The sequence below is a fragment of the Coregonus clupeaformis genome, chromosome 15 (genome assembly GCF_020615455.1).
Source record: "Coregonus clupeaformis isolate EN_2021a chromosome 15, ASM2061545v1, whole genome shotgun sequence".
Classification (NCBI taxonomy): Eukaryota; Metazoa; Chordata; class Actinopteri; order Salmoniformes; family Salmonidae; genus Coregonus; species Coregonus clupeaformis.
In genome coordinates, this window is record NC_059206.1 from 38462303 (window position 1) to 38489731 (window position 27429).

General features: G+C 40.4%; 1 protein-coding gene across 4 annotated transcripts; it reads left to right on the top strand.

Moving 5' to 3' along the window:
* Positions 1 to 12528: 12528 nt before the first annotated feature.
* LOC121582481 (LIM/homeobox protein Lhx3) lies at positions 12529 to 26448 on the top strand. 4 transcript variants are annotated; one of them, XM_041898299.2, is made up of 6 exons: positions 12529 to 13013; positions 21019 to 21190; positions 21385 to 21587; positions 22893 to 23044; positions 24333 to 24504; positions 24906 to 26448. In XM_041898299.2, exons 1-6 carry the CDS (start codon positions 12944 to 12946, stop codon positions 25322 to 25324), a joined length of 1188 nt encoding a protein of 395 aa, XP_041754233.1. In that variant the 5' UTR covers positions 12529 to 12943; the 3' UTR covers positions 25325 to 26448. The 4 variants fall into 4 exon arrangements, with proteins under 4 accessions (XP_041754233.1, XP_041754231.1, XP_041754232.1 ...); XM_041898297.2 differs by lacking the exon at positions 12529 to 13013 and adding an exon at positions 16159 to 16443; XM_041898298.2 differs by lacking the exon at positions 12529 to 13013 and adding an exon at positions 16159 to 16443 and having other exon boundaries at positions 21388 to 21587.
* The last annotated feature ends 981 nt before the right edge of the window (positions 26449 to 27429 follow it).

A 27429-nucleotide genomic window follows, 5' to 3' on the forward strand; every position in this document is an offset into this window, starting at 1 on the left:
CAGCAGTGGTGGGTTTGGCTTCGAAATGAGAATGGATGAGCAGAAAAGAACCCCATACCTACTGTATAATATGGTGGTGGATCTTTGATGTTATGCGGCTATTTTGCTTCCACTGGTCCTAGGGCCCTTGTTAAGGTGAACGGCATCATAAACATTACCCAGTACCAGGATATTTTGGCCAAATACCTGGTTGCTTCTGCCAGGAGGCTGAAACTTGGGTGCAAGTGGATCTTCCAGTAAGACATTAAACCAAGCACACATCAAAATACACAAAGAAATGATTAATTGGCCAGAAAATCAACATTTTGCAATGTCCATCTCAGTCTCCCATTGGAGAACCCATTTCTTTGTGTATTTTGATGTGTGCTTGGTTTAATGTCTTACTGGAAGATCCACTTGCGCCCAAGTTTCAGCCTCCTGGCAGAAGCAACCAGGTATTTGGCCAAAATATCCTGGTACTGGGTAATGTTTATGATGCCGTTCACCTTAACAAGAGGGCAGTCCATAAGAGCAGACGATTCTGAATGGAGGAATGGTCTAAGATCCCTCTCAATGTGTTCTCCAACTCATAAACCATGTAGTGGGAGGTAAACATGTTGGCTGGGAGGGAAGGGGGAATGGGATGTTGGTGGTGGAGGCCCACTTCTTTTTTTTTTTTTTTTTACATACTGAATTTGTTATAATCTGAACTGTAATATGATCAAAATGATCAATACTTTTTTGGCAGCCCACAGGTACAACAAGAATATATAGGTGTGAAATAATGAATGGGAAATATATTTTATGAACGGAATATGAAATTATATGCTTGTAACCACCCCCCCATGAAATACATTGAATAATTATTTTTATTTTCTATGTCACAAAACAATAAAACATAAAGAGAGAATGAAGTCTGAATCAGTTGCTCACCTTAGTTCAATATGTGTTTAGGATTTTATTTTGTATCTATTTTCGTGTTTACTTCTATACCTGTTTGTTTATGAAAAGGTGAATTATTAATTTTTGAATCATACAGCGCGTTCGGAAAGTATTCAGACCCATTCCCTTTTTCCACATTTTGTTACGTCACAGCCTTATTCTAAAATTGATTAAATAACTTTTTTTCCTCATTAATCTACACACAATACCCCATAATGACAAAGTGAAAAAAGGTTTTTAGAAAATGTAGCACATAAAATTATATATATACAGTGGGGAGAACAAGTATTTGATACACTGCCGATTTTGCAGGTTTTCCTACTTACAAAGCATGTAAAGGTCTGTAATTTTTATCATAGGTACACTTTAACTGTGAGAGACGGAATCTAAAACAAAAATCCAGAAAACCACATTGTTTAACTTTTAAGTAATTAATTTGCATTTTATTGCATGACATAAGTATTTGATCACCTACCAACCAGTAAGAATTCCGGCTCTCACAGACCTGTTAGTTTTTCTTTAAGAAGCCCTCCTGTTCTCCACTCATTACCTGTATTAACTGCACCTGTTTGAACTCGTTACCTGTATAAAAGACACCTGTCCACACACTCAATCAAACAGACTCCAACCTCTCCACACTGGCCAAGACCAGAGAGCTGTGTAAGGACATCAGGGATAAAATTGTAGACCTGCACAAAGCTGGGATGGGCTACAGGACAATAGGCAAGCAGCTTGGTGAGAAGGCAACAACTGTTGCCGCAATTATTAGAAAATGGAAGAAGTTCAAGATGACGGTCAATCACCCTCGGTCTAGGGCTCCATGCAAGATCTCACCTCGTGGGGCATCAATGATCATGAGAAAGGTGAGGGATCAGCTCAGAACTACACGGCAGGACCTGGTCAATGACCTGAAGAGAGTTGGGACCACAGTCTCAAAGAAAACCATTAGTAACACACTACGCCGTCATGGATTAAAATCCTGCAGTGCACGCAAGGTCCCCCTGCTCAAGCCAGCGCATGTCCAGGCCCGTCTGAAGTTTGCCAATGACCATCTGGATAATCCAGAGGAGGAATGGGAGAAGGTAATGTGGTCTGATGAGACAAAAATAGAGCTTTTTGGTCTAAACTCCACTCGCCGTGTTTGGAGAAAGAAGAAGGATGAGTACAACCCCAAGAACACCATCCCAACCGTGAAGCATGGAGGTGGAAACATCATTCTTTGGGGATGCTTTTCTGCAAAGGGGACAGGACGACTGCACCGTATTGAGGGAAGGATGGATGGGGCCATGTATCGCGAGATCTTGGCCAACAACCTCCTTCCCTCAGTAAGAGCATTGAAGATGGGTTGTGGCTGGGTCTTCCAGCATGACAACGACCCGAAACACACAGCCAGGGCAACTAAGGAGTGGCTCCGTAAGAAGCATCTCAAGGTCCTGGAGTGGCCTAGCCAGTCTCCAGACCTGAACCCAATAGAACATCTTTGGAGGGAGCTGAATGTCCATATTGCCCAGCGACAGCCCCGAAACCTGAAGGTCTGTATGGAAGAGTGGGCCAAAATCCCTGCTGTAGTGTGTGCAAACCAGGTCAAAACCTACAGGAAACGGATTTACATTTACGTAATTTAGCAGACGCTCTTATCCAGAGCGACTTACAGTTAGTGAGTTCATACATTATTTTGTTTATATATTTTTTTTCATACTGGCCCCCAGTGGGAATCGAACCCACAACCCTGGCGTTGCAAACGCCATGCTCTACCAACTGAGCTACATCCCTGCCGGCCATTCCCTCCCCTACCCTGGACGACGCTGGGCCAATTGTGCGCCGTATGATCTCTGTAATTGCAAACAAAGGTTTCTTTACCAAATATTAAGTTCTGCTTTTCTGATGTATCAAATACTTATGTCATGCAATAAAATGCAAATTAATTACTTAAAAATCATACAATGTGATTTTCTTTATTTTTATTTTAGATTCCGTCTCTCACAGTTGAAGTGTACCTATGATAAAAATTACAGACCTCTACATGCTTTGTAAGTTGGAAAACCTGCAAAATCGGCAGTGTATCAAATACTTGTTCTCCCCACTGCATATATATATACCTTATTTACATAAGTATTTGGATCCTTTGCTTAAATGGAAGAAGTTTGGAACCACCAAGACTCATCCAAGAGCTGGCCGCCTGGCCAAACTGAGCAATCGGGGGAGAAGGCCTTGGTCAGGAAGGTGACCAAGAACCTAATGGTTACTCTGACAGAGCTCCAGAGTTCCTCTGTGGAGATGGGAGAATCTTCCAGAAGAACAACCATCTCTGCAGCACTCCACCAATCAGGACTTTATGGTAGAGTGGGCAGACAGAAGCCACTCCTCAGTAAAAGGCACATGACAGCCTGCTTGGAGTTTGCCAAAAAGCACCTAAAGGACTCTCAGTCCAGAAACAAGATTCTCTGGTCTGATGAAACCAAGATTGAACTCTTTGGCCTGAATGCCAAGCTTCACGTCTGGAGGAAACCTGGCACCATCCTTACGGTGAAGCATGGTGGCGGCAGCATCATGCTGTGGGAACGTTTTTCAGCGGCAGGGGCTGGGAGACTAGTCACGATCGAGGGAAAGATGAACGGAGCAAAGTACAAAGAGATCCTTGATGAAAACCTGCTCCAGAGCGCTCAGGACCTCAGACTGGAGGCGAAGGTTCACCTACCAACAGGACAACGACCCTAAGCACACATCCAAGACAATGTAGGAGGGGCTTCGGGACAAGTCTATGAATGTCCTTGAGTGGCCCAGCCAGAGCCCGGATTAAACCCGATCAAACATCTCTGGAGAGACCTGAAAATAACTGTGCAGCGACGTTCCCCATCCAACCTGAAAGAGCTTGAGAGGATCTACAGAGAAGAATGGGAGAAACTCCCCAAATACTGGTGTAGCGTCATACCCAAGAAGACACAAGGCTGTAATCGCTGCCAAAGGTGCTTCAACAAACTACTGAGTAAAGGTTCTGAATACTTATGTAAAATGGGGTTTTATTTATAAATTTACAAACTTTTCTAAAAACCTGTTTGTCATTATGATGGGGTATTGTGTATTGATTGATGGGGGGGGACAATGTAATCAATTTTAGAATAAGGCTGTAACGTAACAAAATGTGGAAAAAGTCAAGCGGTCTGAATACTTTCCGAATGCACTATATATTGTCACATGAGTGAAAAGTTGTAGTTAGCTACAATAGAACCGTCAATACTACAGTATCTCTACAATGCCAACTACATCTTCAACAACAACGAAAATACTTTACTATCACTGCTCATCATATCATCAATTGTTGTATAAAAATTAATATGAACAATTGGTCTCTTTAGCCCAAAATATTAACCAGGGAGTTACAGTCCCTCCACTCCCCCACTCAGCCCTCACCCACTCCCTGCCCTGCCCAGGGATGAGTAACAAAGGGCTCAATGGTGTCACCCGTCCCCTCCAATCCCTCTCCCCTCTACCTCCCCCTTCTCTGGCTGGATGACCCCCTGACTGACAGGCCAGGGGCTGGGGCTGTGGGGCAGTTAGTGTAGCGGTGTGGGCCGGCCGGAGGGAGCAAGGCAGTTACACTGAGGCCAAGCCGAAAAGCGGTTGGGCAGTTTCGCCAGCTGCTGGGGGAGCCGTGCCTGTTGCCGGCCAGTGAAACTTGCCAGATGGAGGCCTATCAAAACAATGAGAGATGTTTGCTTTGGTAAAAGCTAGGAGTTGCTGGCACAAATATGCTACTATGCTAATTTACAGTAGATCGTGATAGAATCTGTTACGATCATTTTCTGGCTAGTTATAAGAGTTTTGCTGGCTGACTGTTAGACCATGATGTAAAATGTTCACCATTAAGATTTGAGCAGTGATCGTTTTTGGCTGTACCCTGGTTTAGCAAGTCCAGCTATTTAGGAAGGTAGTGTCCTTCAGCCTAACATCCTCTGTCCTAAGTTAACCCCTTCCCAGCCTAAGTTTTAAAAAAAACTTCCCACCCTTACCCTAGGTCACTTCTCTTAACAAACAACAGCAGCTGTTTCAGACACGTCAAGATCTGGATGCTGTTTGTGAGCCTCTCCATGTCACCCCAACAACCCTTTTACATATTCACTCCAATGCTGCAACAAAAACTATAGCCCATCATATATCACATGTAAGTGTTGTTTCTCCTCCCTCCTTTCAGCAGTGTCTATGGGACCAAAGCCCAGCATACGCCTATGAGCCCCAGTTATCTTTCTATCCTTTCTCTCTCTGTGAAGGCCCAATGCCACAGACAGCAACAGGCTCAACAGGCTGAGTGTCCTGGGACAACTTGAGTGACCACTATGGCTCGGAGTAACCAAGCCAGGGTAATGAGGCGTGTGATTGGTGCCCTCCCTCCCGCACAAGGCCAGTCATTGGAGGACATGATTGATCACGACAGGCACACAATCGAGACCTGGTGTCAGAGGGGTGGCATGGGCGCGCCGAGTCATGCGGCGGGGGTGAGCAGTGGTGGAAAAACAACACAATTTTCATACTTGAGTAAAAGTAAAGATACCTTAATAGAAAATTACTCAAGTAAAAGTGAAAATCACTCAGTAAAATACTACTTGAGTAAAAGTCTAAAAGTATTTAGTTTTAAATATACTTAAGTATCATAAGTAAAATGTAATTGCTAAAATATACTTAAGTATCAAAAGTACAAGTATAAATTGTTTCAAATTCCTTATATTAAGCAAATATATTTTTTTAACGTATAGCCAGGGGCACACTCCAACACTCAGACATAATTTACAAACAAAGCATTTGTGTTTTGTGAGTCTGTGAGTCCACCAGATCAGAGGCAGTAGGGATTACCAGGGATGTTCTCTTGATTAGTGTGTGAATTGGACAATTTTCCTGTCCTGCTAAGCTTTAAAAATGTATCGAGTACTTTTGGGTGTCAGGGAAAATGAATGGAGTAAAAAGTACATAATTGTCTTTAGGAATGTAGTGAAGTAAAAGTAAAAGTTGTCAAAAATATAAATAGTAAAGTAAAGAACAGATATCCCCCAAAAAAACGTAAGTAGTATTTTAAAGTATTTTTACTTTACACCACTGGGGGTGAGCTCCCCCAAACTCAGCTGTGCATGGGCAGTTATATGTATACAAACCCTGTGTGTGCACACATTAAAATACACTAATATGCTTTAGATGACACACTTGTAAATATGTGTGGATGGACACACACACAGGCAGAGAACACATAGGCTTGCAAATGCAAAGCCAAACGTTCTTCCATACTCCATACTCAAACACGCACTGGCCTACACATACACAAACTGACACACACAAACACAACTTCCTTCCTTCCAATTTAGTTGCACTGACTTGACATTTCCACTGAGTTTTAAGTGACTTCCTGATTTTACAACCTCAACCTGCTCAGACGGGCACATTTCTCCTCAGAAGTTCTGCCTCTGTAGGTAAGTGACGCTGTGACATTACAAAACACCCTTTCTTGGCTAAATAGTGGCAACCTGGCAACATGGAGAAAAGCCAATATTCTGCCATGGGGGAAGCAGGATGCATGGCAATACATTACACAGTGTTTCCCTAGAGAGTGTTGCAGCTGTGAAATGGACTAGCTTTTCCACAGATGATTCACTCTACCCCTCAATAGTCTGACTTCAGGCATTTAGTGGCACTGTGTGTGTGTGGACCCGGCTGCCAATATAGCCCTGTTTAGCTGACTGCGCAAAATACACTTGCTGCATCTGAAACATTTTTTGCTCCTATTTAGAGATAAACTTGGGCTGTTTCTGCTGATACCAGCAAGTTTATTTTTGCTCTCAAGCTGCTTCTGTAAACTTGACCTTTGGAGCGCTTGTGGTAATAGTAATCATTGCAAAGTCAATAAAGAAAATGTTGTCTTATGTAAAAATATATACAGTGAGGGAAAAAAGTATTTCATCCCCTGCTGATTTTGTACGTTTGCCCACTGACAAAGAAATGATCAGTCTATAATTTTAATGGTAGGTTTATTTGAACAGTGAGAGACAGAATAACAACAACAAAATCCAGAAAAACGCATGTCAAAAATGTTATAAATTGATTTGCATTTTAATGAGGGAAATACGTATTTGACCCCTCTGAAAAACATGACTTAGTACTTGGTGGCAAAACCCTTGTTGGCAATCACAGAGGTCAGACGTTTCTTGTAGTTGGCCACCAGGTTTGCACACATCTCAGGAGGGATTTTGTCCCACTCCTCTTTGCAGATCTTCTCCAAGTCATTAAGGTTTTGAGCCTGACGTTTGGCAACTCGAACCTTCAGCTCCCTCCACAGATTTTCTATGGGATTAAGGTCTGGAGACTGGCTAGGCCACTCCAGGACCTTAATGTGCCTCTTCTTGAGCCACTCCTTTGTTGCCTTGGCCGTGTGTTTTGGGTCATTGTCATGCTGGAATATCCATCCACGACCCATTTTCAATGCCCTGAATGAGGGAAGGAGGTTCTCACCCAAGATTTGACGGTACATGGCCCCGTCCATCGTCCCTTTGATGCGGTGAAGTTGTCCTGTCCCCTTAGCAGAAAAACACCCCCAAAGCATAATGTTTCCACCTCCATGTTTGACGGTGGGGATGGTGTTCTTGGGGTCATAGGCAGCATTCCTCCTCCTCCAAACACAGCGAGTTGAGTTGATGCCAAGGAGCTCGATTTTGGTCTCATCTGACCACAATACTTTCACCCAGTTCTCCTCTGAATCATTCAGATGTTCATTGGCAAACTTCAGACGGGCCTGTATATGTGCTTTCTTGCGGGCGCTGCAGGATTTCAGTCCTTCACGGCGTAGTGTGTTACCAATTGTTTTCTTGGTGACTATGGTCCCAGCTGCCTTGAGATCATTGACAAGATCCTCCCGTGTAGTTCTGGGCTGATTCCTCACCGTTCTCATGATCATTGCAACTCCACGAAGTGAGATCTTGCATGGAGTCCCAGGCCGAGGGAGATTGACAGTTATTTTCTGTTTCTTCCATTTGCGAATAATCGCACCAACTGTTGTCACCTTCTCACCAAGCTGCTTGGCGATGGTCTTGTAGCCCATTCCAGCCTTGTGTAGGTCTACAATCTTGTCCCTGACATCCTTGGAGAGCTCTTTGGTCTTGGCCATGGTGGAGAGTTTGGATTCTGATTGATTGATTGCTTCTGTGGACAGGTGTCTTTTATACAGGTAACAAACTGAGATTAGGAGCACTCCCTTTAAGAGTATGCTCCTAATCTCAGCTCGTTACCTGTATAAAAGACACCTGGGAGACAGATATCTTTCTGATTGAGAGGGGGTCAAATACTTATTTCCCTCATTAAAATGCAAATCAATGTATAACATTTTTGACATGCGTTTTTCTGGATTTTTGTTGTTGTTATTTTGTCTTTCACTGTTCAAATAAACCTACCATTCAAATTATAGACTGATCATTTCTTTGTCAGTGGGCAAATGTACAAAATCAGCAGGGGATCAAATACTTTTTTCCCTCACTGTATATGTTTTGCATGTCAGCAATCAAGTTTTCAAGATATGTAGCTTTCAAAATACAGAAATCTGGCCCATATGATGCATTTTGCATCATATGATGCAAAACGCAACATCATATAATGCTAAATGCATCATACGGGCCAGATTTCTGTATTTTGAAAGTTGGATATCTTGAAAACTTGGTTGCTGACATGCAAAACATTTTGGGACTATATCAACAATGAACTAATGAAACAAATACCAAAAGATAGCTTTTGGGTGGAGGTTTCCTTTAACATTTTTGTGTGGTGTTTGTGCCTTCCCAAGTGCAGTTGGCTGAATGTGACATTTTCCCCACCACTTACACTTTGTTATTATGTATTGCTTTATATATCAAGTTTGAGTGAGCCATAAATTCAGAATAGATCCGCAATCAATATTACCATGGCATAATAAGCCGGTTGCATATGCAAAGAAGTTCACTGCTTGGTATTGACGGGGAGAGAGGAAGATTTATGGAATGTATAAAACTTTTCTCCCCGCTCAAATTAATCATGCAAGCAATATTTTGCAACACACATACATTAGTGCGAGAAGAAATTAGAAATCATCATATTTCATATTTACCTTTCAATACTTGCAAGTCATCGTTACAGATTGTTAAACTGATTTGTGATGAGTGTGCCATGCTTGAGCTGTTATATTCTTACATCGTATTCCATCCTGACAGGCCAGATGTAGGCCAAGAGGTAGAATAAACATTCATAATGGTGCAGTTGGAAGATTGTTATTCAAAATGTGAATAAACCAACTGTACTACCTGTATTTAATTTAGTTGTTTGTTTTTTTAGTTGCTTGATTTTATTTAAGTGTATTATCTGTATTTGTTTTGGAATGAATTTGCTTCCATAAAAACATCTGTCATCATGTACAACCTGAAAAAGACTTGTAAGACATACTGTCCCTCAAGGGAGACAATTCTCATGACAAGTGGGTTACTCTGCTAAAGAGTTACAGATCCAAAATACATATTATTATCTGTTTTAACTCCAAAAGTCAATCCATTCACATTGCTGATACAATAGGAACCAGACATGTTACCATTGGCCCTAGGGGGATTTTTTTGATGAGACACTGTGTTCTTATAATAAGACAAACTCATCCAAATACACTCTGGCTTTTGGGGATGCTTCAATGCAAATACACCCAAAACAAACTCTCCAAACCCAATTGGCTCAACAGTACTTGAGGGTGTTACAGAGGACTGATCTGTTTGGGAAACATCACACACCAAAAATACTGAGATGGAAGATGAGAGAGTCTTTGAGAGACTCTCATGCTTTCAGAAGACGGGCATGTGTCATGTCTCCATATCTCCCATGTATCCCCCGACAGTGAGCCGGGCCAGACCTCTAGACTTTGAGGGCAGGCGTACGTAGGGGTGTAAACGCTGGAGCCTTTTGTGGAGGACCATTAAAACCTGATTGCGGGCGCTCTCTCAAGTGGGTCCCAGGTGCATTAACACTTTACCAATCTCCTGTAATGATACTCCCCAGTGCACAGAGTGGTGGAATAAGAGCATCAGCCTTTTAAGGTGGTCCCTTTAATGAAATCATGTCTGGGGCCTTATGTGGGGGCTAAGACCAAGACCAATGAAGCTGCTGGCATTGTTTTTCTACTTTTACAACAGATAACTATAGAGTGGTCCAACATTATATGTCATCTTACAGAGATACAGAGTAGATAATGGCAAAGACTATTATTGAAACATCACTATTAAAAAGCTAATTTAATTTCATGATTATTATGAAAACTAAAACCTTCATTATTATGATGATTATGTTTAGAATTGTTGTTGTTGTTGTTTCTATTATAAATGTTTTTGTTATTACATTGTTACAATCATCATTTGCTGCATAATTCAGCAGGCTACACAGTACTCCTGTTTTCTGCTGATTTTCCTCCAACGGAGATGCATTGCAGACTGAGAGACCTTGGTCTGGATGTGGCCCTCTGATGAGCAGTGTCAGGCATAGGGCATGGTTTTATCCTACAGGCGACTAGTGCTTCAACCTAACTTGAAGTGTGACCCCACAGTAGGCCTATTGTAAAAAAGCCCTGAATAAAAACAAAACACATTCAGGTATCTAAAAGGCAGGCAGAGAAAACGAGAAGAAAAACAGTAATGCATGAAGGTTCTTCTCTGTTGTTATGTTGTTTTCCTATAAGCTCCTTTGAGGCAGCAATAGCTTTAGGATCCTAGTTGCAGTGTATGGCTCCATCCAGATTTACTGGCATTTCTCCTTAATCACCATAAAGACATTAGACTGACTTGTTGACCGGGGATTACTGCGGAACACAAAAACTCGTCTGGAGCTATGAAAACAAGCGCATTTATCCTATAGAAAAATTGGTATACAGTAAGAAAAGCTATATTTACAGCCATACTTAGAGGGTGGATGGTTCATGGGTAAAGAGATGATAGATAGATAGATAGATAGATAGATAGATAGATAGATAGATAGATAGATAGATAGATAGATAGATAGATAGATAGATAGATAGATAGATAGATAGATAGATAGATAGATAGATAGATAGATAGATAGATAGATAGATAGATAGATAGATAGATAGATAGATAGATAGATAGATAGATAGATAGATAGATAGATAGATAGATAGATAGATAATGACCTTGGATGAATGGGGTGGCTTATGATATTATGTGATGTTTTTCAAGTTCATAATTGCCCTGTAAGGAATAGCCTAATGAATGAAGTAATTATGTAATTAATTAATGCCGAAATCAAATCAAAGCTGTAGGACAACGTCGCCACTATCTCAGACTAAACTGTTACAGCGAGTTTGAGAGATAGAGAGAAAGTAAAGAAAGAAAGAAAGAAAGAAAGAAAGAAAGAAAGAAAGAAAGAAAGAAAGAAAGAAAGAAAGAAAGAAAGAAAGAAAGAAAGAAAGAAAGAAAGAAAGAAAGAAAGAATGAATGAATGACAGACAGACAGACAGACAGAGACAGACAGACAGACAGAATCTTCAAATTATTCACATTATTTTCATATTTCTAATTAACTTTTTTAATCAATGTTATAGCCTATATTCATAAAATCCCTAGTTATGTTTTGTTGTTGCAACAGGCTTTTAGCCTATATTCCAAAATATATGACTGAAACTGTCATCACACAAGTTTTAGTGATTGCAAAAAAGTTTCCATGTAACAAGGCTTTTGTCATTATTGAAATTGGTTAGAATTGCTATTATATTAGGCTAGAATAAAAATAAAATGTTCAACGTTTCAGAAATGTTGTGGAACTCCTAAAAACAATGTATGTAGGCCTGTATGCATTTACAAACAGATTACAACGAAATGCCCTTGTCAACAAATCTCTATGGAAATGTCAGAATTTGCTAACTAGTGTTGGAATACCATTGACATCTTCTTCAGGCCATAAATAAGGAGAATAGATGCTGGTAGCTTGCCACAGATAGTATGGGCAGTCTGAATAAAAACACAACGGCAAAATGGAACTAGGCAACCGTAAACATGTCCTCCCGCACGAATGATGCATGCTGACGCTTTAACACATTTCAGTTAATTACTATAGCTCCCGCCTTGGGCCAATCAGTGTAATTTTGTAAATGCTCTGATCTCTATTGCAAGACGTATCATTCACCCAAGTTTCTTCAAAATCGGCACAGTGCTGTCTAAGACTGAGATATCGCGTGTGACTAACGAACAAACAAACCGAAGGAGGCAGTTCCACAGTCCCCTCCGGATTTCATCGTGGGGGACAAACAATGACGCTCCATCCACTTGTCTCTGATGGTCTATTCTTGGCCGAACAAAAGATGGGCACGAGAATAAAAACGCATGACAACAATGTCCCGACGAATCGCCCATTGCCCTATTGTGTACGATGAAAGATGGACACGTGTACCTCTAAATGGATAAGGAGGGAAGGGAGGAGGAGAGGGGGGTTGAAGACAGTGGAGTGGAGGTGGGGGGTACACACAACACACGCCTCCGGCCTCGCGCACATACAGAAACTCCCCTTTTCAGCACCGTGGACAGGGCATAGTCATCCACGCGCCACACCCGGCATCTCGACTCCAGCTGTTACTTTTGTTACGTTAAAAACGAACACCCGTCCCATGGTGAGGTCAGCTGACGCTGGTAATGGTCAGGCATTATCCCCACCCCCTCTCTCTACCTCCTCTCGACCAACACACGGAATCAAACAGCAAGTTGCTGCATTCTCAAAGTTTCCTTGCACGGTGAACGACGCAGAGAGACAAGGTCGACAGGCGTACTTTTGCCTCTTACAACCACGTTATTTTTGTGACTCTCAAAGGATAAAGAAATAGGATCATGCGTTTTTGTTTTTATTTTTTCCTAATAATCACTTATCATTAGCCTAAACTCAGCAGGCACGCGTCTTGCTTTCCTTTCCTCTGTATAGGCCTATCTCAACCACCGATTGATTTTATGTTCATCTGAGCTGAAACGCATCACTGCTCAGAATGTTGCTTGAGCATCCTGGATCAAGTTGTCAAAATCCCGTGAATTTCTCCCGATACAGTGCAGGTCAAGGTAAGAAGCCGGCTTTCTTGTTTGTTTGGAGTCATTTGCACTTCTAATCGAGATTCTAAATTAACTTTATGTGGAAATGTAGCCAGCATACCGTCGAGTCTATTTGATTCCGTTTAGTCCCCAGTAATCTGTTAATGGCTCATAATTAGCAATGAAATATCTAGCTATACAGCAAATCAGCACAGCGGGGGCTCTGCCTGCAGCTCAAAGTTTTACTGACAGAATCCAAACAGGCATGAAATAGCCCATTGTATCTCACAGCACACCCTATCATCATCAGTTAAACTTCTCAAATAAGAGTTAGACATATCACCATTATATGCTGAAAGAAGACTTACAGTAGGCTAAGTGCTTTCCCTTTCAAGACGGCTTTCAAGTTGTGAAAAGAGAAAAATTGATAGGCTACACATCGAATGGATTTCATCATATTGGCGCATAGCACTTAAATGTGTGTCCAGTTTAACAAAATTCACGGGGTATTCATACTGTTTCGAAGTGGAACATTCAAGCTTTTATTTATGTTTCCCTGCGTGCGGGAGACGTTATGAATACGTAATGAGCTGCATTGTTGGAAATCATACGAACAGATGTTATGCGTGTGCTGTTATTTCACACAATCTCTCATGGCTGTCACGCGAGTCCACGAGACCACCAGAGCGCTTTTGCAGTGTCACACCAACCACCTGTGTACGCAACAAGGCAACAGCCCGGCTGCACACAGGCCGCCCCCGCCCTCCCTAGTCAACAGCCTTTGCAAAATGCTAAACAAGTGTCAGGTTCCCTTCGACAGGTGCGGCACCTGAGGTCCGTTACAGGAGGATATTTGTGCTAAAGTTGGCACAAAAACGCTTGAAATGGTAGCCCTATGCGTAAAAAGTTTGCAAACAGAAAATGTCTGTCTGAAAAGGCATTACTTTGTTTATTTGAATGCATGCCCCTTGCATTGTAAAATACCCAACACACTGTAAACCATGTAGCCTAGTAGGCATGTGGTTTTTGAATTATTCCATTACATCTAGGCCTATAGGCTATTCATTATGTGCAGCAGTGTTATTAATATAGCCTACTCATCCCAGGCACAAATTATTTGTTCGAAAATGTGCAGCATTTTTGTATCAATGTTAGGCCTACTTCATATTTGTAAATTATGAATCTAATAAGGTAGATCCATGCCAAAAAATAAATTGTGTTGCCTTGCGTATGGGGGAAATGAATAAGGCTTGTAAGTGGGCTATTCCATGACCAAATCAATAGATTAGCAATGGTTTTAGAAATAAAAGCAATAATCATCTCTTTATTAAACCAGTAGCCCATGACTGCCTCTTTCTCACGGATCACTTTTCTGTTTTGTTGATCATAGAGCATTGCTCACGTTACCCCATTACTGTCTCCTAGCCCCTCAAAAGGGAGCGATCAACAGGACATAAAAAAAATAGCTGAAAAGTAAGAGGGAGCACTGAAGCATCCCACACCTTTCACCAAAATGTATTTCATATACTCAGAAAATACTGGCAAATGGGGCATTGATTTTAGATTCATCAGGGGTCCACGCAGCCATGGCACTACTCTTGATTTCCCAAGGCGCCCTTTTGCGCCTGAGATCAGTGTCGATAAAATTCATCGCGGTGTTGCCTCGATCAACATGTTATTGAGCGGCCAATCTCTCCCCTAAGTAAACAGTTGTCTTTGTGAAGTCAGCATAGGCTATAGTCCTACAATATGGGTGTGTGTGTGTGTGTGTGTGTGTGTGTGTGTGTGTGTGTGTGTGTGTGTGTGTGTGTGTGTGTGTGTCAGTCATTCGCACGCCAGGTTTATATGTTCTCGTTACGTGATGGAAATTGTAGATTTGGCTTTATTACGAATCTACCGTGACCCCAACACAACGTCAAGTTTGGGAGATGTTCTCTTTTGCTTTTGAGTTAATAAAATACCATGAGTGCGATGGCTGATATAAATTAGAAACATCCAAAATATCCAGTACAAAATAGTACATGTAATTAAATCATACCAGTCAAATATAACAGTAACTTTGGTAAAGGAATATTTTTCATCTGATGCAGATGTTTCAAAAGAAAAGTGTTAATTTCATCAAGCTATTATTATTAGATGGGAATCATATTATGTTCCTATGTAGGTTAATGGTTCTTGAGACATATGCCTCCTAGTAATCAATCTTTTTTTTTTTAAATTCTAAATAGGGGTCACCTCACATGTTGTTCTATTTATATGCATTTTAGAAAAGGGAAAAAAACGAATTAAACCTATTTAAAACTATACTATACTGTAATAAGCTACTAGGCCTATGGTATGGTGGAATGTTTTACAAATATTAGAGTTGCATTCTGCCTTGTCAACTGCAAAATCAATTGTACAATAGCTACCTACTTAAAATTATGTTTTGATTATTATTATTTGAATTTTCGATAGAAGGCCATGTGTTGCGTATCCATAACATAAGCTATCCATTACAGGCAAATATTTGGAATGTCACTTTATTTAACTTGCATGAATTTTTGAACTCAACAGTTTCAGGACTTAATTTAAAAAAAGATGTGTCAGGTTCCATTTTCGTTTGCGTTTGATTATTTGTGTAGCTTGCCCTATATTGTGGCCGTGATTCGATTTGAAACAGGCCTAGAGAAACGTGCGTAAAGATGCCTTTGCAAAGTTCCATTTAAAGCCACTTAGGCTACTTTTCGTGCTGTGAACATTTATTTTCATAAGATCATGCAAAATATGTTAGTGTAAATGAACCAGCTAATGGTCGAAAATGACATTTAATGGCATAGCCTATGCATAATAATTAATAATTTAGCAGACGCTCTTATCCAGAGCGACTCACAGGAGCAATTAGGGTTAAGTGCCTTGCTCAAGGGCACATCGACAGATTTTTCACCTAGTCGGCTCGGAGATTAGAACCAGCGACCTTTCGGTTAGTGGCACAACGCTCTTAACCACTAAGCTACCTGCCGCCCTCATCACCTAAACACACATGGCCGAAACCATCGTCAAATGTAATCTTGTACCATTAAGTTTGTTTCCCCTTGGAAGAGCACTTGTTACCCACACCTCTTTCCAAGTTTCTGATAGTTGATGATAATCTATCTCCCTACTTTAACAGGCCTGTCGCTAGGGTAACCACGCGACGTAATCCTGCGCAGCGCACATCACACTGGGATACAGCAAACTCAAGCGTATGCAGGCACACAGTGCGCTGAATTGTTGTATTCTCCCCTTGATATAGGGCATAATATGCCGATGTGAGCGATAGGTGGGCACCAAGAACACAGAACTACAGTCGTTTTTCGTTATCGTGTGAGGAGAACATGAGCAATGGATGGACATAATGAACAGAACTCTCCAAAAGGAGCACCGAAAAACACGGAGATTCTGTTTGCCTTGCTGGCGCAGAGCGAGGAATTACGTAAAGGTATAAAACAGAGCAACGCATGATTCCATTTGTGTTTTAATCGAATCTGATATTGGTTACGCACATTACAATAGTCAGATATTTAATCAGTACTTTGTTGTCGCTGTTTATACAGGTCAGAATAAGGGATGCTGTTTTATTTCATTCCAACACCTTCATGTATCGCATGCTGTATGAAGAACACAATATAACTTTCTTCGAATAGTTTCCTCTTTTGCATTTCTGAAAATTTTATACTGCAATGAAATGCTTATTTTTCCTACATGGATATGTAAAAAATGAACGCTATACTTGCATGCACAATTCGCTCATACACCATCAGTTGTAGACTAGTCAGTGGTTAGCCGAAACAGTGGACACTTCCCTTTTCAGTTTTTTCCAGTTTTCGCTCCTGTCCCCTGTATTACCATGGATTATGGCTAAATCTGTATGGCGAAGGATTAAGGCTAAAGACGGAGAATCTACGAAATAACATATGTCTTATCTGTTTGTTCCAAAGCAATTTTTTACACTTTTACGCACAGTTTTAATCTTGTCGCAATTTCTCCATTCATTGCACATGAGGGATAAGGATTTAGTAAACCATTTAAAAATACACATTGTAGACATACATTATTGTTTTAAATGTTTAAAGATAAGTGTGAATTCTTTATTTAGGATGGTTTGGATTGTAACAACTATGTAACAACCTGCCCTATATGGGACAAACATGTATTTTCTTAAACGAGGTTTCTATCAATATTACTACAATTTCTAAGGATTGAATTGGCTTTCATGGGCAGACATCTATACCGGTAATATTCTTACAACCTGATCAAATCGCTGGATTGTGGCGTGAGACTAGACCGTTGTATTCTAGTTTTACAGAACCTATTGAATTAATAATGAGTTTGATGCACCTGTTAGTGACGTGGCTCGCTCTTGTGCATCGCTTGCTCTTGGTGCCAGAAAACAATTGTCCATACATTTTTCATAAATTGCCCACCAACGAACAATAGGAATGCGATTCCTTAGATGGATGAAACACGAAGTGTTTCGACTTGAATAAATAATTAAGCCAAGTGATAACATTTCAAGCCATATTTAAGTTGCCAGTGACGCAATCTCACTGGATAAGCGTTTGTTGATAGTTTAATAATAAGTTGCAATGAAAAGTTATTTGTTTGCTGAAAGATGGCCATTTTGCATTAATGTATTGTGTTATCTTGATGAAGGCCATGCTTAAAAGTTGGCCATGCGGGTATGTTTGAGTGGATTATTCCTGAAATTTCAATGGCCTGAAAAATGCAAATTGTCACATTATGTCTATTGATGTTCAGTTAATTATATGAGTTGGAGCTAATCCTGAACTTGAAGAAGACAGTGGCTTACTATTAGCTATAAACTGTAGATTGGAATGATTGGGTTTGTTTGAGTGATATTGTCAAATGTCATGCGTAAATTAGTCATGATAAAATTATACAAATTTGGCCAAATGGAAGGCCGGGTTCACCATTCCAACACCGAAACAATTTCTAGTAGACTAATTATGTGTCAATGTGATGATGTGCACGGTATCATCAGCATACTTAAATTGTGAATAAACTCATGTTAACACACAACGTGTAACAATTAGGTCTGTGACTCAAGTTACATCTGATGACATCAACACACATTTCACCTCATCCACTCAAGTGAGCACTTTCAGCGTAATTTCATGCGTTATAGTGGGAAAGGCTTGGATGGTGTTTTGACAATTCGAATGCGGGAATATTGGCAACATATTCAATGTCCGAACCTTCGATCAAATTTTGCTGTGGTCTCGTTTACATGAATGAAACCCTCCTTGCTCACTCTGCGAAGCGGGCCTGCTTCTACGTGATTTGGAAACCTAAAAAAGCAGCCTTTGGGCCAGTGTTGATTGGGCGGCTGAGCATGGACGGGGGGATTGACTGCATCGCTACAGAAGGCTTGTTTTTCTTCGCTTTTTATTATCACTAGTGATTATTTAATGGGAAACAATGTACAAGTGTTTTAAAGAGAGAGGGACCCATGCGCCTGTTGAACCCACTGGGCACAGACGTCAATTCAACGTCTATTCCACGTTGGTTCAACGTAATTTCATTGAAATTATGTGGAAACAACGTGGATTCAACCAGTGTGTGCCCAGTGGGTAATCTCAAACAGGAGGATAGGATAGCCCATGCATGGTCGCAGGAACGAGAGAAGAGATACATACTGTGTATGTTAAATCAGTAAGGGAAACAGGGAGAGATAGAGAGGGAAAGGCTTAGAGAGAGAGAGAGAGAGAGAGAGAGAGAGAGAGAGAGAGAGAGAGAGAGAGAGAGAGAGAGAGAGAGAGAGAGAGAGAGAGAGAGAGAGAGTTTTCCGGTATTCACTGTCGTTTATAGATGGTCTGGAGGTCTTGGATCAGCTGGTTACCATGCAAAGTAAGTGTTTTTATTCGTGGAATGCGCATTTTAGAGGAGTGATAGTAGAAGGATGCTTTTTTTATAGGCCTATGTCTTCTTCATTAATTCCGCAGATCAAACGTCATGATTCCGCCATTATAACTCATTCAGCCAATAGTCAATAGGTGTTGGCAGTCGTCTTTGTAATATTTTATGGTATAGCTTTATAAATTGGATTTTCGCTGTGTTCTTTTGTATTGCATCTGGCACCCACACTTGTAAAATGGTAACGGATGTTGCCAGGTTTCGATAATCATGGGAGGAACAAAAAAACATACTTTGGCGTTTACTGGAATTGATGGGTTGTGAAATATATGATGATGGTGATGATAACGACGACAATGATGATGACGAAGATGATGATGATGATGATGGTGGTGGTGACAAAAACGAATGAATGGCTGTAATTTATAGACAGCAGTGTATTTACATCTGATACTATTGAAATCATTATGTCCCTACATTTATAGATCAATAATGAGTCCACAACACCTTACTCAACTTAAAGGAAAACTCCACACAAAACGATCTGTTGTTATTTGAGTTAACGTGAGTTTTCATGGAAAAACACACACGTTTATTTTGTTAATGAAAGGCGCCATTACTTGGGCATTGGAGGATGGTCTTGCATTTTTTTGGTCTGTAGACTATTTATTTTCTTCTGAGGTAGCATATATTTGGGATTAATTACGCACGTAATAAGAAGTCATAAAATGTACGAGTAATCCGACTCATTAATAGTTTAATTACAACCTCTAACTCGCAAAGGATGCTGAATAATCAAATGAAAATAATTCAATAATTTGTTTAATAAGCATTGCACTGCAAATTATATTTCCATATATATTTCTTTATAGATATATTTTTTGTGCACACAAAAATAGCAAAAAGCTAAATTTTCTTAAGAGGCCTATGTCACTTACACTTTTCGATGGCTCTAACTGAAGATCTATAAATATTTGAACACAGCTTGGAATCGAATATTAGGCCTATTCGCATAAAATATTGGGGTGCATTTTTATTGTTATTTGTTTCATTAGTCCATTGTTGATATAGTCCCAAAATGTTTTGATTGTCAGAAATCAAGTTTTCAAGGTATATAACTTTCAAAATACAGAAATGCAGCCAGTATGATGCATTTTACATCATCCTATGCTGCGTTTTGCATCATATGATGCTAAATGCGTTATACAGGCTGTATTTCTGTATTTTGAAAGTTCTATATCTTGAAAACTTGATTTCTGACAATCAAAATATTTGGGGACTATATCAACAATGGACAAATGAAACAAATATCAAATATCGTTTTTGTGTTGAATTTTCCTTTAAATCCACTCTTCGAAATCTGCCTTTCTGTGATGGTTTCTCACTTAGCCCATGTGACATCGGCAATGCAACAATGCTTTTCATTCAACCAGATTTGTTTATTAGGCCTACAACTTCTTTATTAAATTATAGCAATTCTCAACTACATGGCAATCAATATACATCGATGAAAATAAAAATATGCAATATTCTAGATACTAGCTCAGTGACAAAATTGTCTCATATTTGCCCTGAAATAGACTGCCTTGGGGTTTTTCCATTAATTTATATTTACTCATCACTTTCGCTGCGAATTTCTTTATGTGAGCTTTCAGTAGTATCAACAACAAAACAATTATATCAATGTGTGATTCAAGTATAAATGATAGTCCTATTTATAATATGCAGAATATTAAGTATGATTTATCACCATTTTTAGATGATTTGTATCGAATTAGTGTCCTTATTTAGATATTATCCCAAATAAGCCTATTCTAAATGTACATTTACATTTTAGTCATTTAGCAGAAGCTCTTATCCAGAGCGACTTACAGTTAGTGAGTGCATACATTTTCATACTGGCCCCCCGTGGGAAACGAACCCACAACCCTGGCGTTGCAAGCGCCATGCTCTACCAACTGAGCTACAGGGGATTTGTTAATCAAATGCATTAACAAATGTCTACATTTGACAATTGTATAAATTGCTATTTTTGTGTCGTAAAACAATTTGACCACAGTATAATTTGTCTCGGTGCCACATGATTTCTTAAGCAGTGTTTAAATTCAAGATGGCTTCATGGTTATCCTGTCTTCACTAGAAATTCCTGTATGCGCTGGCTGTAATCAACACATCGTGGACCGCTTCATCCTCAAAGTGCTGGACCGCCATTGGCACAGCAAGTGCCTGAAATGCAGCGACTGCCAATCCCAACTTGCGGACAAGTGCTTCAGCCGTGGAGATAGCGTTTACTGCAAAGAAGACTTTTTTAAGTGAGTGCAAGAAATAGGCCGTCCCATGAAATACATATTCTTTCACGAACGACAAATTATTGAAAATATTGCAGGTGTGTAGGTAGCCTAATAGTTCATTGAAAACAAGCCTAACTATTTGATAGAATCACAGGTTGTGAAAGTGATTAAACTCTTGTCAATTTATTGATGATAACCTTCTTATTTCCAAAAAGGAGATTTGGGACCAAATGCGCCGCGTGTCAGCAAGGTATTCCTCCGACGCAGGTGGTGAGAAGGGCACAGGATTTCGTGTACCACCTCCACTGCTTCGCGTGCATCGTGTGCAAGAGGCAGCTCGCGACAGGTGACGAGTACTACCTGATGGAGGACAGCAGGCTCGTGTGCAAGGCTGACTACGAGACCGCCAAACAGAGAGGTGAGAGGTCACGGTATACCTGAACACACCTGTATCACACCTATTTAGGGTCCCCAAGATCAGAGTTCCTAGACTCTAACGCCTAATTACGCATGTATCCACAGTCCTTGTTATTTCAGCCATATCCAAGAATGTGGATATCCTACAATGCCCACATCTTCATTTCATTCTGTCTGCTAAACATAGAAAATGAGTATGCCTATTATATGCTATCAATCACCGCATCACCCAATAAGTTATGTATTGTTTGGAGCTGTGAACTTGATCTCCAAGACTATGAGGTCACCCATAAACACTTGACCCACCTGCGCTAATTGCGTCGTAGCCCGCATCCCAATAGATAGCAATAGCCTATGTATAGATAGGCCTAAAGCCTGTCCAATTGCAGTGAAGAGAGAAAACGTAGTTCATTTTGTTTTATTTTATTAGCAGACTGACCGTGACTAAGAATATTAAATTCAGCCTAATCTGCACAACAGATTATTCAGAAGTTTTGTTTCAAGGTTGTTTAAAGCGCTGGTTACCATGTTTTGCTAAAGTAACTCATAGGCTACCCTAATGCCTCGGGTTTTGAGTAAAATGTATCACTTTTGTATGTAAATGCATATTTATTGCATGAAAAATGAATTACAACTGACCTCTCACAGAATCTCTGTTTTAACACAATGAAATCCACGCAGGGTATTTTCTTTGTGAATAGTTAATGCGTTACTCAAGTGTTATCTTCCCCATCTGTTTGTGGGAATTTACTGCCTGCACATACTGCTGATTTACACATTGAGTTAACGTGAGTTCTCATGGAAAAACACACACGTTTATTTTGTTAATGAAAGGGCGCCATTACTTGGGCATTGGAGGATGGTCTTGCATTTTTTTGGTCTGTAGACTATTTGTTTGCTTATGAGGTAGCATATATTTGGGATTAGCTACGCACGTAATAACAAGTCATAAAATGTACGAGTAATTCGACTCATTAATAGTTTAATTACAACCTCTAACTCGCAAAGAATGCTGAATAATCCAATGAATATAATTCAATAATTGGTTTAATAAGCATTGCACTGCAAATTATATTTCCAGATATAAATTTCTTTATAGATATATTTTTTTTGTGCACAGAAAAATAGCAAAAAGCAATTTCTTAAGAGGCCTATGTCACTTACATATTTCGATGGCTCTAACTGAAGATCTATAAATATTTGGACACAGCTTGGAATCGAATATTAGGCCTATTAGCATAAATTATTGGGGTGCATTTTTGTTTATGGTATGGCTTACATTGTGTGTCTTGTATTTTATTTTCAGAGGCTGACTCAACAGCGAAAAGGCCACGAACGACCATCACCGCAAAACAGCTCGAGACCCTGAAAAACGCTTACAACAACTCTCCCAAACCGGCCCGCCACGTACGAGAACAGCTATCGTCAGAAACTGGCCTAGATATGCGGGTTGTTCAGGTAACTATCCATCCCCCTCCATTATAGACCATTTCATTAGCGTCCTTATTTTATTATTATCTAAGGACATGCATGGGATTCCTTTTGAAATAGCGCTTGAAATGGCCTCTCAGGTACACAAGAGTTGGGGTTTGATGGTTAGAATTTACGGTGAGATGGAGTAAAGTGAAGTCCACACACTTGAAAGTCAGAATGGTAAGAGTGAGCTCGTTAACAATGCTAAGAGAGCCTCGCATATTGTCTGTGAAAGAGCCCTACTGTGGATGACTATGGTCAATTAGTCATACTGTATATATCGTTATATTGGCAAGGACACTAAAAGTAGGTAGGCTACGGAAGCCACTATCGCACTTCATTTTTCACCGAAGGGGAAATGGGGGTGAAGAGGGTTCACTTTGGCTGCATATCATTAATGAATATAGGCCTTGCCTAAATATGGGGAAGAAAGGAGAACATTTTTACCTGTTTTAATTAAATTACGCTTTGCATGATGTAGATTTAAACAAAATATGTGCTTACATTGAATGGTTTGTCAATCAAAATTGTCTCTTAAAAATAAAATAAAAATGTTTCCAATTTTATCACACAAATTTACAGCTACAATTTAGAACGTGGAATAGTGAGATTTAAATAATTAAAATCAACTCCAGGTATTAGATCCCAGTGAGAGGGTAACATGCATGGTAACCTGTTTGCTCCCAGGGTTAAGGACAACTTATAGCTGTCATTAAGTTAATTAAGCGGGTGATAAATCTTGTACAGGGCATGGTGGTCCCAACATTAGTGTTCTGTCCCACTGTTTCAATATCCCACTTGGGTTAAAGAAGACATGGCCCAGTCTCCAGACAGTCCTTGAAAATTAATTTTGTTTTAATGTTAATGTACCTGACCACTTAAAAATATAGCAGGTACACTGAAGAAAAAGTCAAGAAAAATGATGTCTGGAATGGTCTAGTAAGTGGTTAGGAATGGCGTTTTGCATGTCTTACAATAGGCTATGAATGAAACATTCAGTTCAAAAGATAAAACATTTGATAATGTTATAACACTGACTACTTGTATATACTCCTCTGCAAATGTAACAGTACATTATAGATTTCTAATTTTAAGAAATCAATTTCCCTTTATTCATAATTCTATGGTAGGAAAAAGGCTTCTACATAGAAAAATAAGATATTTATTGGAGGAGCTGCCTTCAACAGGAAGTTCCCAACTTCCCAATTGTATACCTAAAATAAATAGAACAAAACAGATATGTACCTAACCAAACACCACATCTGTCCTCCAGGTCTGGTTTCAGAACAGGCGAGCAAAAGAGAAGAGGCTGAAGAAGGATGCAGGCAGACAGAGGTGGGGACAGTACTTCCGCAACATGAAGAGGTCGCGAGGTAGTTCCAAATCAGACAAGGACAGCATCCAGGAGGAGGGCATGGACAGCGACGCTGAGGTCTCCTTTACAGGTAGGATGGGAAAACAAACAGACAGGCATATCTGAGATGATGTATTCACAAGAATCTAATTAAAGGGAATGGGATACAGAGGGTGCCTTTAAGTTCCTGTTTGAGGAATTATGAGAGATTATAAAAAATGAGTTATCACAATTATAAAACAAACTCTTTTTGCTATGATTTATCAGCCCCTTAAGTGTATGGCGGAAATGGACATAGCAAATTTGTAAACCACACATTTTGGTTTATACCCACTCAAATTTGAATGAAACCCAAATAATTCCAATGAGAGAAAATCATATAAATCTAATTTATATATGTATGACCAGAATCAAACTAATAATATCAGCAGTAAATTCCATTATGCTTCCATAATGCCACACCCTGACCAAGTGTCCTCCCTTGTGTTCCAGACGAGCCACCCATGTCTGAGCTTAGTCACTCCAATGGCATCTACAGTGGCCTGAGCGAGTCGTCTCCAGCCATGGGGGGCAGCCACGGCCCCTTCCCCCTGGAGCATGGCGTCCTCCCCTCCCAGGACCAGTACCGTGACATCCGCTCCAGCAGCCCCTACGGTCTACCCCAGTCCCCAGGTTCGCTTCAGGCCCTGCCCAGGCACCAGCCCCTCATCTCCAGCCTGGTCTACCCTGACTCCGGCCTGTCCATCATGACCCAAGGCGGGGCCCCGGGGCTGAACCCAGACATGAGAGGAGTGTTGGGGGGCACTAACGGCCCAAGCTCGGATCTGTCTACTGGCAGCAGTGGGGGCTACCCAGACTTCCCAGCGAGTCCAGCTTCCTGGTTGGATGAAGTGGACCACAGCCAGTTTTGATGAGCTGGGTTGATTGGTCAACGTGGTCTAAGGACTCAAAGGTGTTTTTTCAGTGTCTTCTCCTGGCGGGTGTCACAAACTGGAAAGAGACAGTCACACAAGACCTGTGAAACAGAGAGACGGGGTCAGACGGTTGCTGTCTTTCACCCTCCTTGGATCACTCTATCTATCTCTCTCTATCAATTAACTGTCAATTAATATTTTTCATTTCTCCTGATCTGAGTGGACTGAAAGGAAGGATTGGGCCATCAAAAAATATGAATAGTAGCACTTGGAACTAACACACCATTCCTTAAAGAGAGCCAGACTTAGAAAAATGGAGTGCTGGCCTGTTCTGAATGATAATTTAGCTACTGACGGAGTGTTGATATGTTGCTCCAATAGTGTTAAGAGTAGGGTCTGAAAGGAAGGCACCTCACTTCTACAATCTGAACTTTTAACAGTCAGACAGACAGACTACTCCATCTCTCAGTCTGAAGTATTCACAGCACTCATCAAACAGCCCTCCACCATTGAACTACGTGTACAGCGACTTTGGACGATCATGCTTTTGATCCCTATGATGTCATCAATATTACACCAGAGGAAGCTCACAGATACACACAATTTCCAGCAGTGATATCGTTGAGACAACTTAGCAAATTCAGACTTTTGCCCAATTGGATTTTGAGAGACTCTACTCCCAATCCTTTCCACCTTATTCTTCTCTGTTTTTTAAAAATGTGTACCGATGCAGGTTTTGGTTCAAGTCAGAGTCTTTACGTGTCTGGTTGTTGCCAAATGTCTATGTATATTATGGTTTATCATTGTGGAGACTTTATTTTTATACAACCCCTTTCGACAACATGAATACCACAGATATTAGGACTTTGTACATTGACGGCCAGGGATCTAGACAAGTTGTAGATGTCGCCTCCCACCGATAACTAGAGGTCCAGTTACTTCTATGCATTTGTGTGTTCTCAGATGTATCTTGTTCTATTGAAACTACCTGGGCATGCTGAAACCCAGGCTGGTGTCCGTGTTTGTTTATGTGGAAGATGTTTTATGTCTTATTTATTCTCTCTGATGATGATTAAGTGATACAGGTCTTTAATAAATTTGTCAGCTAGATCCAAACTGACCACTGGCTCTTGTATCAGATCTTTAATATGTTGACTTTGGGCTCTCGTCTATCTACATTAGACCAACAAAACAAAAAATGTAGTTTTTTTATAGAGTATATACACATATTATTTCCTCAAAACACTGACAGAAGCTAGGGTCATTGGGGTGGTGGCTAATCTTCGATATCATCCCTTATTTTCGTGGATTATTAATCACATTGATCTTACATCAGAATACAGATACTGTAGGGGAACCGGAGTGATCCAGAGATCTGGTTGAGTCCGCAGATTGGCCGTCTGGCTAATTACCAAAGCTGTATCAAGAGTTCAACTGCTCTGTAGTACAGACTTTTGATGCAGAGTCGATGTCGATTTGGAGATAACCGTGCCTTGTTTGCCCAAATGCCCCTACGGGATAGAAATCTTCAATCCATTAGCTTATGAGGGATCGAATGCCTCTTATGAATTTCCTAATTTGTTTACTTATTCAAAGTCGGGTTCAATTAAATAGATTAAACAGTGTGTAGTGTGTGCGTGCGTGTGTGCTTGGTGCGTGCGTGCTCGGACTGTGTGAGTGACCGTCAATGTCTTACATTTTTTCTACCAGTGACAGAAAGACTTGCATTGCAGTTTCATCTGTGTATAGCATCACAGACGGCACATTTAAAACCATCCTCACTCTGACAAAAACCATCAATCTGCACATTCTTTATAGATGGATCCTTTCAACATCTTCCAGCAATTTGCAGTTTCCAACAGGAACTACAGCACTAACAATGCAAATGAACAGGCATAATGGGAAAAATCTGGATTCTATAGAACCAGAAGACCTGATCATGAAGAACTCTGGACTTTAGTTAGCTATAGCTTTATAACCTAAAATGTACTAAAAACTTTTTTCTCTCACAAACTCTCTGCAAAAACGGAGGTTTGTCCAAAAGACGCACCTCCCTGGTCTTATAATAATTATCTGCCTATGGCAGCACTGCAACATGAGGA